Genomic DNA, 12,621 nt, shown 5'->3' with positions numbered 1-12,621 from the left:
TTAACATTTCAACTCTGATCTGAGTTGAGGCCTAGCTAGGAATAGTACAACTGCAGCCATATACAAGAGTTCACATCTGCTGATTAACCCTTTACAGTTGTATTACCATTTAAGGCAATTACATTACAAGGCTTGTATTTGTAGGAGCCAAAGATCATAAAGAAACTCTGCGGAAGGAATTTCATTTGCTGATTTGAATATATGCATTCATATGTTTTCAATTTCATGGTTACACGTGATCCACTGCATACAAGTTATTCGTTTGCAAGGCCCAAATCTTGATATATAAGCGATGTCCGTTAGATAGCAATGATATCAATCATCCCGAAGTCTTTCTGACCTCTTTGTGGTCCGGTATAGAGAAATGTCATGGACCAAACATACAATGCATCAATGTCTCGACTGTTTTTTTTTTTATTATTATTATTTTCATTTGGTAGAAGCTTCGCAATCGTAACATCAAGGACAACATCAAGAGCAACAACGATAATCTTAGTTGTAATAACAAGGATTAAAAACAGGAGAACACAATGAAACCGAGTTTAAATATGCAACCAATATCTAAGAGCTCGTAGAAACAAGTAGAAATGTGAAGAAAGGATAGGACTGAGATGTGAGCCGTTTGTTTGACTGAAAGAAGGTGAGGGTGAAGTGATGGGGGGGTAGACAGAGAAAGAGTGAAAGAGGAGTTTGGAAAGTGTAGGACTGCCAAACGTGCATCAGTATCAATCTTGAACACTATTAGGGAGGTTTGAAGATGCTTTTGAACCCTCTTCACCTCACCGTAACACAAGATTAAGGGTCAATACTTAAAAAGGCAAGGAACTCTCACTATCAATGCTTGATGTCCCAATATAAGGCTAAATAAACTTCATAACAGACTTGTCTTTTTATCCCAAGACAATACTGCAGCCAATACTCTTTTAGTCCAACATAATACATTACTTCCTTACTGTCATAGTAGGATATAAACTTTACCTCGGGGTTTTTTTTCTTTTCTGAAAGATGAAGCAAATAGACCAGGATACTGTTAATTTTTTCCATCTTTTTTATGTAAAAATATGTGTATATACTCCTAAACTAACAAAATCATCTTAAAGGGATCATCATCTTCACTTCAAAGTAAAATATCTGCCATGATTTACTCTCCCAAACCTGTTTGACCTTCTTTCTTCTATGGAACAGAAAATATTCTGAAAAATCTGTTTTCTGACCATGCAATGAAACTCGAAGTGGTCCGGTGTTGTTTTGGACCCCATTGAGTTTCATTGTGTGGACAAAAAAAAAAAAAAAAACAGTTCTTCAAAATACCTTGTGTTTCACGGAAGAAAGAATTTCATACCGGTTTGAAACGTAAGTGATGGCAGGATTTTCAATCCCTTTAAAGCATTAAGAGTAAAGATTGCTTCAAGATTGAAGCTTGTTGATAATACACGGCTGCTCCAAAACAGTCACGCTAGCTTACGATGAGGGTTTGCTTAAAAGATTGCACTATGCTTGAGTCGGCACAGCTCAATGCACGGACGTTTGTCTTGACTAAATCGTGGACTGTCAGGTGCATGCTGTCGGAAAACAAATCACTGCGGGTGATGTGAAGCTATTCCACATACATGCAGCTTCATGTCTGTGTCGAGGGGTGCTAGGGAGAGGATGAACGTGTGGATTGGTCTGAAATGCGAGGCTGATTTGGGACATATATTTATGAGAGGAAAGGCAATGTTTATATGCACACATACGGTATGTGTATGGGAAGAAATAACCAAAGGCGAGCCTAAGCTCTGCTGAATTCTGAGTAGCTGTAACTCGAGGTGTTGGGAAAGTGCTGCCGTGATACTGAGGGTAGTCTGTTCATTCGTCAACTGCAGGTGCATGTGTGCGTGTACACCAATAATTCTGTAAACGCTCGCATGCAGATGTCCTTTGACTGAGTCAGCGCGCGCGCGTGTGTGTGTGTGTGTGTGGAGGTCCGGAGGAGCTGGATTCAGTCATCGATGCAGATCACCTCCCCGCTGCGCTGTTCCCTCCGTGCCATAAATAGCTCTGCCTCCCTCTCTTTCTTTACCGACATGGGGGGTCCGTTCAACACTGTAGGGAAACATAAAGAAAGGGAAGTTAATGATCTGTACGCTAATTATAATAAGCCTTTTTTGTTTATATCAAAACAGCAAAACAGTTGAAAGTTGAGTCTAACCTTCTAATCTTTATTGTATCACATTTTCCATTTCTCACCGGCTGACTTCTCCTTCCTCTTTTCCCTTTCTGTCTCATTAGGTTTCATTCGCTAACCGTGAATATGCACATATTTGTGCGGAAAACACCATGTGTGAATGTTTTCACACAGAAATCATGATTCATCCATAAACTTGGTTTTTTTTCTTCTTCTAATTTTAGGATGAAGTTGTTCCTCAATTTTAAAATTGGTAAAAAAGTCATCATGATGATCAGTACCGTCATTGCATTATGTCTATTATTTGTTTTCAAAATGTATTCTTGTAGCTTTATAAAATTAAGGTTAAACCACTAATGTCACATGGACTATTTTAACGATGCCTTGAATGAGTCAGTTGTGTTGCTGTCTATTGGAGGGTCGGAAAGCTCTCGGATTTCATCAGAAATATCTTCATTTGTGTTCCAAAGATAAACAAAGGTCTTATGGGTTTGGAACAACATGAGGGTGAGTAATTAATGATGGAATGTTTTTTGGGTGAACTATCCCTTTAAATGTAAAAATAGGGAAAATGAACATGCACAATTAAAAATCTAAATTAACCAATAAACATTAATAACTTATACAGTACCACTATACTGTGCATCCCTACCTAGCCACAGACAAAAATAATATACAAAACCACATTGTGCTCCATTATGGACATCCTTTAATGGGTAAACTTGCATACACACACAGAATAAAATACAAAAAACATAAACAATAATAATAATAAAAAAAAAACCTTTCCTCCAAAAAGAAATGTATGTGAGGACAACAGTACTGAGTATTTTAGTTCACCACACACAAGCACATAGTGAGTGTATAGTGTTTGAAAATCTTTAGCTTAATTTGCTGTACTTGTAGTTTTTTTTTTATTTTCTTTTTTTAGCAAACTCACAGTATGACTCAGACAGACATGATAGCTGACATCATTTGAGTCACATATAAACTTCTGAGTCACATCTAACTGTCCTGCCGGGAACACCCTACAGTACCTTACGTGTTCTAGTGAACACGTGAAATGACTATAAATGGCCTACAATGTAAAGTTACAGTTACATGTAGCCTACAACTGCTCAGCAAAATTACATGGGCGAAATCCATGCATTTCGACAGGAATCTGCACAATTGGGAGTTTTGCGTGAGATTTGCAAATTCCCTCACGTTCAAGATGGTCATGCGAAACAGAAAGTTTCTTGGTTTGAAAGTGACTTCTATTTGAGCAGTGCTACATGAATCACTAAACTACTGACAATGGACCATTTTTGTCCATGAAATTTTGCCAAAATTTTGCTAATGTGACTATTCTATTCTATAAATGGGGTTAGAGCACTTAATACCTTTGGTTTGAAGAAATGCATCTTTATTTCAAGACATTTTTAAAAGTCCAAATGCAATTTATAGGTTGCACAATATCCCGAACAGGTGATTGACAGCCACCTTGACTGTGCACTCGGGGTACCTGTTTTGTCTCAGGCCTAAACATGCAGGGAACTGAGGAACAGTTGCAAGATCTTCAAAGGAACAATCCCTCTTGGCATGTGTTCCTCAAAATTACACAACCAAAGTTTTTCCAAGGAAAATAATGCTAGAGTTGTCTGTTGAGCTACAGGTTTTGGCTGAGATGAATGTTCTGGAGTGTGCAAAAAAAAAAAGAAGAAATGTGTGCACTGGAACAGGGTAACGCTTGAGTTAAATTATCTGATTAAGACTGGCACCGTTTCGTAAACATGCAATAAGAGAAGAAGAATGCATGGCCTTCAGATGGGAACGCGTCTGGAGAGAGCTTGGAATGCATTGAGGCTCTTAACAAGGGGGAAATGCTGAGCTAGAAACCCGCCGGGTGACTTTCATATCTCTGAACGTTGTACTGCATACAACGCGAGCCAAGGAAAATAATTCATTACTCAGATTCAGATCTCGGAGTGACTTGACTCTCTGCTTCTACAATCAACAATCTTGGAACCATCTGGCTTTCTCACTCAGACTCTCTCACTGTCTTTCAGGCTTCTTCTTTTTCCCAGACTGTCTCTCTCAGATCACCACTTTTACTCAGATTTCTTTCTATTCCAAAATGTCTCTCTCAGACCGTGTGTTTCTGTCAGACTGTCTTTCTGTCCCTCTCTGACTGATTCACTCTCAGACTGATTCTTTCTTTTAAATTTGTCTCTCTTTCCAGGCTGTCTGTCTCTCGTACTTAGAGTTGCAACGATTAATTCGAGCATGCAGCGTACACTCTTCTGTGTCTGCCGTGCCACAAGGATACGTATATTTACGCTTTGATTTGAAAGAAGACAGCGCATCCTGTGTCGCAGCTGACACAGAAGATTTTACATCCACTTACAAAAACTAATATTCACCGAAATGGCGCTACGCTGATTTGGAGAGACACAGAGGAGACAAATTGTTGAATAAAGTCGTTATTTTTGTTTTATTCATGTACAAAAAGTATTCTCATCGCTTCATAATGTTACGGTTGAATCACTGACGGCAGATGGAGTATTCTGACAACGCTTTTCATTGTTTCCTGGACCTTGACACTGTTATTTACTTGGCAGTCAATGGGACAGTCACAAGCCTCCCGGTTTTCATCCAAAATATCTTAAATTGTGTTCCAAAGACGAACTAAGCCTTTACTGGTTTGGAACGACATGGTGGTAAGTGATTTGTGACAAAATTGTCATTTTGGGGAGGAGTATCCCTTTAAAGATATAATAAGCACATTAATCGCTTATCAAAATATCCGCCCAGTCACCCATAAAACTGTTATTCCTATGTCTTTCTCAGACCGTCTCCCTTTCTACCATCTTTCTCTGTCCAAACATTATCCGAGGGCACCAAGTTTTGCTTCTGCACACCAGCCTGCCTCTACGTCTCGGTAAACCAGAAAAACATGCAGAGATGGCAGCTGGCCTCAGTGACCCAGCCTATTCAAACAACCAGCGCACTCACACAATTAATCACTCGTTCAGAAGAACCCACACACCAGAAGCCCTGAATCTTCACTCGTACAGAATCAACCCCAACCGAACACAAACATAGGTACAATTAGCTTCAGTTCATTGGTACTGCATGCACACACACGCACGCTCAGCCATTACAATAAAACACACCATGTGGTGGAAAATACAGAGCTACTTAAGTGGCTCTCAAGCGTGCGTGAGTGTGCACACGTGGGTGTGTTTGTGCATTTTTGTAGAACGCAGGGAGTTCTCATACAACAGTCCTGCTGGGGATTGAATCTGGCTCTAGCACAGCGCAGGAATTTGGTCTGACAGGTTGAATCGTGTGCACGCTCAGCATGAAGGTCATCTGACCCAGGATCAGTGCATTCCCTTAATAAGTCAGCTCTGGAAAATCATGCAACTGATTTCAGTTCAGGTGCAGATATATATCTGTCTGCATCACCCCACTGGACAGGTTGCGGTGATGAAAAGTCAGTCTTCATATATATATGGAGCGATTTCATGCCATTTGAACATTTCACAGTCCTGGTTTAGGAACACAGAGAGTCCGTGGCTGGAGAGTTTTTCAAAAGGTCCGCAGTTCTTTCCAGGAAAAAAGATAGTTCCACTCCACTGTGCCTCAGTTCCAAAACAGTTTTGATTGGGTCAAAAAACAAACTTGTGGTATTTTGGAAAAACTGCCGTCTTTGGAATCCTTCATTTCTGACACTGAGGCTGCATGTGCGTGTGAGAGAGAACGACAGAAGGAGAGTGGATAAATGATAAAAGAAAGAGAGATACTGTATAAAGGGATGCAGAGAAATAGTGATTTGTGGTGGAATTAGGGAGGGAAGGTTTCGGGCACTTAAACGAGCGCTCTTGCTCCTTCAGCCAAATGAATAATTAATCTGCTGGGACTTCTCTCGGACCGACAAGATGAAAGAGAGGGAACGGAGGGGGCAAGGGGAGAGAGAGTGAGAGTGGAAGAGCGATAGAGAGAGAAAAAAAGTGCTGGAAAGGGCAGAAGTGGAAGAAGAGGTCAGTGTTTTCGTCGTCCAAACGGCTCTTGTTTCAGCTCCCTTTTCCCTACTTAATTTCTCTCTTTTGCATTTGCTCGTTTTGTTTATCTGTTATTAACCATTTCGCCTGAAGAGTATCTTTTCTCAAGAAGTCCAGCAGCCTGCTACAATATTCTTTCGGCTACAGTATTTTCACACCAATCCTGTCTAATTTATTTATAATTTTTTCCCCTAGCCTTTCTGCCCCTCACATTCTACAGTCACTTCATCCCTCCCGTCCTCCATCCATCGCTCTTTCAGGTCATGGTTTTTTGGGCCGTCCGTTGCGTGGCAGGTTCTCCACCGTGTTGCTGAGTCGGTACTTGACGATGATGCTGTGCACAGTGGATTTGGGCATGCGCAGCTCCTGCCCAATTGACCCTTCCGACTTGCCGTCCTTCCACAGGTCCACCACCCTCTGGCGCTGCAGCACGTCATGTTCCTTGGTCTTCAGGCAGGACGGAGCTTCTGTGGAGGCAGAAAGGGGGCAGACTGTAGACACTGGGGGGGTAGGGAGCGGTCAATCAGTGGCATAGCATCAGTCCTCAATATTGAGAAAACAGAGAAAAACCCGTAACTGTAGGCACGAGGCTGGAAGGAGGCCTTCTCTCGAACAAAGAAAACGCATAAAATCTCCCAGTTTGTGTCTCCTGCTCTTACAAAAAATAATCCCCGGAGCCAGACTCAGAACATCCACTGGCTGCGAGAGCAGTGATGCACCGAACTTTCACAAGGTAAAAAAAAAATTGACGTTCGGGTGTTTTGTTCCAAAGAAATCTGTGTTGACATAATGTGTCTAAAACCTTTCACTCTATAAAGTTCATGACATGTAAAACGCTAAGAGTTTAAGTGGCAATGACTTAAAAAAGAAAACAAGACGTGCTCGCCAAAGTCTTTATTTCTGACAACTTTAAGAATGATTGAGCGAGATGTTACGGGGTCCGCTAGGATTTTTACAGAGGCAAAGCGGAGCTCACACTCCATTTTGTCTCTCTCCTCCCTCTCACTTCTTCCTCTGTCTTTTAGAGAGATGTCTGACCAGGTCCAAAAATGTCCTATTATGGAGTACGTTAAACAGATCAACACAGTCAGTCCTTCATTTTTCTCTTTTCTTTTAAATCTCTTTCTCTCATTTTTTTTTTGTTTAGTCTGGCATGCTGTTTTCATCTCGCTCCCTGGCTCAGTTTAAACTGGGGTCACCGCAGTTGCCTTAATCAGGGACCAGAGGGTTCAAACGGGCCCCAAGTGGGGCATATTTTTAGCCAGACGAGGGTTCAGTGTGTACAGCCTCAACAAACCCAATCAGCCTCTGCATCCACCAGGATCTGAAGTCTGCGGCTATTTCAGTGACAGACACAGACTGAAAGAGAGACAGACAAAGAGCGAGCGAGTGAGCGTCTAGTTCTGCCTCCAGGGGGTTTAAAAAACCGGTGTAAAGGCACAAGCACATTTGTGTTTCTTTATGGTTTTTTCTCTCTCTCTTAAAAATATCTGAGTAGAAAAGCAAAAAATGTTCCCTCGGCTGAGCGATTCCTGGCACGGCTAAGGTTCTGGATAACTGTAATGACATTTTCAGAAAAAGCACCATGGCAAGAAAATATGCCTCCCTTAGATTCTGTGGTAGAAAGATTGGTATCAGGACACTCAATCCACTCTGCACGGGTAAAAACAGTCAGGACGATGGACAGAGTTTGGCCTCTGATAGAATAAACAGAAAATGGCAAACAAAAACAACTACATTTGTTCTTCTCAGTTCTTCCTGCAAACATATGCTGTTACAGAGCTAATATTGAAACAATAAACTCACTGGCAGGGCTAATCTGTTCTCTTGGACCAAAGATGGAGAAAGTTAAATAATTTAGCCAAAATTCCACGGGGGCCCTCTCAAATTAAAATGTAATTAAGTGTGCTAACCAGAATCATATTTTTGCAAAAATATGAATACATCAAGTGTGACTTGTTTCAGTGTATTTTTTATTTTTTTCCATTTAGGACAGAGCATGTGCTTGCATTTCTGAACAGTGACATATTGAGCAAGGATTAAATATGTAACCGTGTTTTACAATTTAAGTATTAAATACTAAACTACCAAATACTGAAATCTGTGGAACACAAATCATTTCAGGTCCATCAAAAGTTTAATAACTGATAAAACCTTTTTCAAGACTCAGTGCTTTATAGAGAAACTACATACCAAATGTCAAACCCAGCCTCTCATACACTGACCTCACAAATTATTGTGAAATAGAGCATTAGTACACCCACATGTACGCCCACATAAACACAAATAGACTGAGAGAGAAAGAGCCAGAAAAAAAAAAAAAAAAAACATAGGAGAAAAACAGAGAGAGGTTGAATCGTGTGGATTTTGCCACGTTAATCATAAGATATTATGAAGTTATAGCCTAAAGCACTGTCCATTTCTCAGCTTCTCAAACTATTAAAAACATATTTGTTAATTAAAATAAAATATCAATATTGGATGAAAAACAAACTGAAAGGTTGTAAATATCAGAAATGCTGCCTTAGCAATTAACTGAAATAGGATAAATCACTAGGATTAGTAACTGGAAATAATTTAAACCTGAAATAAACAAATTATGACAATGTTCATTGTGTAGATAAAGATAAAGCTTAAATTGTAATTTAATTTTAAAAAAGTTAGAAAACTCAGTATTGTTCTGTTTGGTATGTAGTTACATCTCATTAAGGGGAAGGTTGCAAAGTCATTCATTCATTTTTGCCGCTAAAACCAAATTCACTGGTGTTTTATGTGTATGATGGATTATTTACAAATCTGCTTAGATTTTATTAATGCTACCAAGAATTCCTCGGCCCTTAAAGGTAAAGTACATACTACACACCTGTGACACCAAAAGGAACTGCAATAATAATAACTGTTTGCAAACAGGTTTTCAGAACACTCCCCTCTTCATCTGTCATTGGCCGGCCAAACAGGTGGCTCCGCCCCTAACTCATGCCACTGGATGCTCAAACTTATAGAGCAATGTTTTGATAGCACCACAGAGCCACAGTGTTTACATTTTTAGGCAGAATCAACCTATGAATGGCCTACTTATAGCTGTCTCTGCATATTAAGCTGCGACAGGAGAATTTAACATCCAAAAAATTTACTTCACCATTTCACCATCCACCAGATGCTCTAATCCAGAGCTGCTTACAAGAAGCACTCTGTTTTCACATTTTCAGACTGCCATGATCAACAGATGGCAAGCAAATCTGCCTTTCAAATTTAAACCAACCAAACAAACACATCAGTACCTCCAGCTGGTCAAAACAGATTTCAATTACACTTGTCATTTAAGAACTTTATGTTTAGAATTCCAGCATTTTCCTTTCTATTTCATATATCATACATACACAAAGACAACACGAAGACAGCACAACACACACACTGTTTCTAAAATCACAAAAATTCAAATCTCAACAGTTCTACAACCTTGACGCGCTTTTGCGTTTAATATGAGCAGTTAAGAAACAATGATCTGCTTTCTCATCAGTGTAAATGAAAAGCCTTTAAAAGGGTTCAGAGTAATCAGAGTATGAGATCACAGAGGTTGTTTTGAGGTGCCTTTTTGGGGACGGATCAGCAAAACTGACCTGATATGAAAGAGCCAGGGGGCATCTGGCTGTAGTTGGCCCCAGCTAGAGTGAGAGCCGCTGAAGGTGCAGGTGTGAAGGGAGGGCCGTAGTTCTGTGGGGTGGCGTACGGTCCTGGAGGAATAGGCTAGATAAAAAGAGAAAGAGAGAGAGTGTGTATGTTATAAACCTTAGAATGCAAAGGGATTTAGTTTTCAGAGTTCAGAGTTGTATAAGATTCATTTTGAAACTTAGCACATTTTATTAATACCAAATGTGTGCATATTTACTCTTTTATATTTTTTATTAATTCCTTTCCGTGTCAGTCATTATAAATCTATTTCAATTGCATGGAATGTTTAGAATTTAAATATACTGATACAAATATATTTATAGTTAAATATTTACAAGCCTGAGCATTTACCAATTGTGAAGAGTGTATGTACACTGTTGTCGGTCAACATGTTTCATATGCTCAACAAGGCCACATTTATTTGATCAAAAATACAGTAAAAAAGTCAAATATTATTACAATTTCAAATGACCATTTTCCTTTTTAGTAAATTTTTAAATGTAACTTATTCCTGTGATGGCAAAACTGAATTTACTCCAGTCTTCAGTGTCACATGATCCTTCAGAAATGCTAATTAACTGCTCAAGAAGCATTTCTTATTATCAATGCTGAAAACAGTAATATTTTTGTGGAAACCATGCCATTTTTTTTTTAAGGATTCTTTGCTGACTAAAAAGTTCAAAAGCATTTATTAGATCAATTTAATGCATCCTTACTGAAAAATTTACTGCCCCCAACCTTTTGAGCAGTAGTGTACTTTCTAATAATTTAATATCTGTATGAATATGTACATTCATATGTATTTGCGTATTTACCGGTGGTGTGTGTGTCTCGTTGCCTTTGTTGGCCAGTCTGCTCAGGATGCTTCTCTCTGACATCTGCAGGCGGGCCGTGATTGGCGGGACTCTAGAGAGTGTGGCTGGGAGCCGCATTACGTCTGCCTTCATGTCACTCAGAAGCTCCTCCAGTTGGTTAAGAACTACAAAAATGTCCATCATTACAACATGCCCGGTTGTAGAAACTAACAGAAGCAGACAGGATGTGGTTGTAAAGTTAAATGTGTAATTGTTAATAGAATCTTCACACACACTTCAGGAGCAGGAACATGTATTCAGAATGTTGACTTTAACAACTAAAAGAGCTTAAAGCATTATTATATTAAATTCTTTACCAAATACTCTGAAATTCATTAAGCCTCAAAATTATTCCATTAAATATTTCCAAAACACAGTCACCTGTTCTGTGTAGAGAGGTTTTGAACGCTGTTATCGTTAAATAAAAGTAAAATTAAAGCTATAAAAAAAGTTTTCTTAAACTGAAATAAAATTGAAATAAAATATAAATATTAGATGAAAAACTGAAATTCTAAAAAAAATTAGCTGAAGTGCTAATATTACTTAAACTAAAAATTAAATTAGTAAATAAACTAAGTAAATAAAATTAAATATTTAAAACATGACAAAAACAAAACAAATTCAAAATACAGACAGTACTTACAGACTGTGAGTCAGAAAAGCCAGCATTGTAGTCTAATATTTGGGTTGAATTGTTCAGTGTTGTAAATACAACTTAACCACTGATTTCTAATTGTGTCCACTTTTGGAAGGCCAAACAAAGTATTTTCGTCTCCACGACATGGCGCTGGCGGCAACAGTGAGAATCAAAGTTTACGCTCTCTTTCTTTGTGTGAACATTTGGGCGGCGTTATGCAAATCTTCCCACATTGTGACGTAGACATGTGGGGGCATGTTTGAATGAGGCGTTTTAGGAGGGCTTGGACAACTCTTAACTTTTATAAAGAATATCTCTTTGGATTTGAGACTTTAGTCTTTGCAACTTTACAGATCTTCTTTATGCACCAAGAGCTTGTAACACTCCAAAGAGAAAGGAAAAATTTAAATCGCATCATATGACCCCTTTAATTCTGATTGTCAAATGTGAAATTTATTGGCAGTTCTCTCAGCAATTTGATTATAAGAGTGACAAGCCAAGTGAACTGGTATCCAATAAATGGTTTATCGGCAAAGATTAAACAACAAGCTTGAGAAAACTCCAGGATATTTAAAGTGCCTTGTGTTCTTGAACTGTTCCCATATCAGAGCTGGCAGGAGCACTGGTCCCACTGGATCGATCTAGAAGCCTTTTATCAGACCCTCAAGACGCCAGTTACACAAACATATTCCTTCTCATTTTTCATTTCAAGATATTTATGAGACAAATCCCACACAAACACACACAAACTTCCCTCACCCTTATGCAAGACGGCATTGGCAGGTTTGTTTCCTGCGAGCGATTCCTTGCTGAGATGTTGATGGGACTCGGCTAGACATTCAACCTCAGCAAAACGAGCATTCAGGGCCATGGCCGGGTGAGTCGGGTCCTGGGTCATGTTAAGGTATGCAGCCCGACGCAGCTGCTCCTCTATCACTAGGGCCTGCTCTAGCAATAAAGAGAAAAAGAGAGAGAGATCTTAGATCTAGAGATGTGTGAAACTAAATTAGTAAGCTAGTTGTTCCGGCAACCCACTAACTACTTGATTCACTGAAGTGAATGAAGAGGTATTATATTGATCACAAGTGCAGTATGGAGTACCTCAAGGCTCTGTACTAGGGCCATTACTTTTCACGCTTTACATGTTACCCTTGGGAGATGTCATCAGGAAGCACAGTGTTAGCTTTCACTGTTATGCTGATGATACTCAGCTCTATATTTCTTCGAGGCCCAGAGAAACATACC

General features: G+C 39.4%; 1 protein-coding gene across 3 annotated transcripts in view; it reads right to left on the bottom strand.

Annotated features, from left to right (window-relative positions):
- Positions 1-12,621, bottom strand: part of chd3 (chromodomain helicase DNA binding protein 3) — a 63,734-nt gene that overhangs the window by 13,116 nt on the left and 37,997 nt on the right. Inside the window, exons 37-40 of one of the 3 annotated variants that reach the window (XR_006155136.1) lie at positions 12,136-12,331; positions 10,701-10,864; positions 9,834-9,960; positions 1,902-2,085 (exon numbers count right to left, since the gene is read on the bottom strand). Coding sequence is in view for 2 of the 3 variants with exons in the window: in XM_042727012.1 (XP_042582946.1) it covers positions 6,475-6,680; positions 9,834-9,960; positions 10,701-10,864; positions 12,136-12,331 (693 nt within the window). In the remaining variant the exon portion in view is untranslated. Of the gene's footprint in view, positions 2,086-4,802; positions 6,681-9,833; positions 9,961-10,700; positions 10,865-12,135; positions 12,332-12,621 lie in introns of those variants that run through there. The other 2 variants (XM_042727013.1, XM_042727012.1) reach the window with 2 other exon arrangements.

This window comes from Cyprinus carpio, chromosome B7 (genome assembly GCF_018340385.1).
Source record: "Cyprinus carpio isolate SPL01 chromosome B7, ASM1834038v1, whole genome shotgun sequence".
In the NCBI taxonomy this organism is placed as follows: domain Eukaryota; kingdom Metazoa; phylum Chordata; class Actinopteri; order Cypriniformes; family Cyprinidae; genus Cyprinus; species Cyprinus carpio.
Note: the sequence above shows the minus strand (reverse complement) of the source record. Positions and strands in the feature narration are given on the sequence as shown.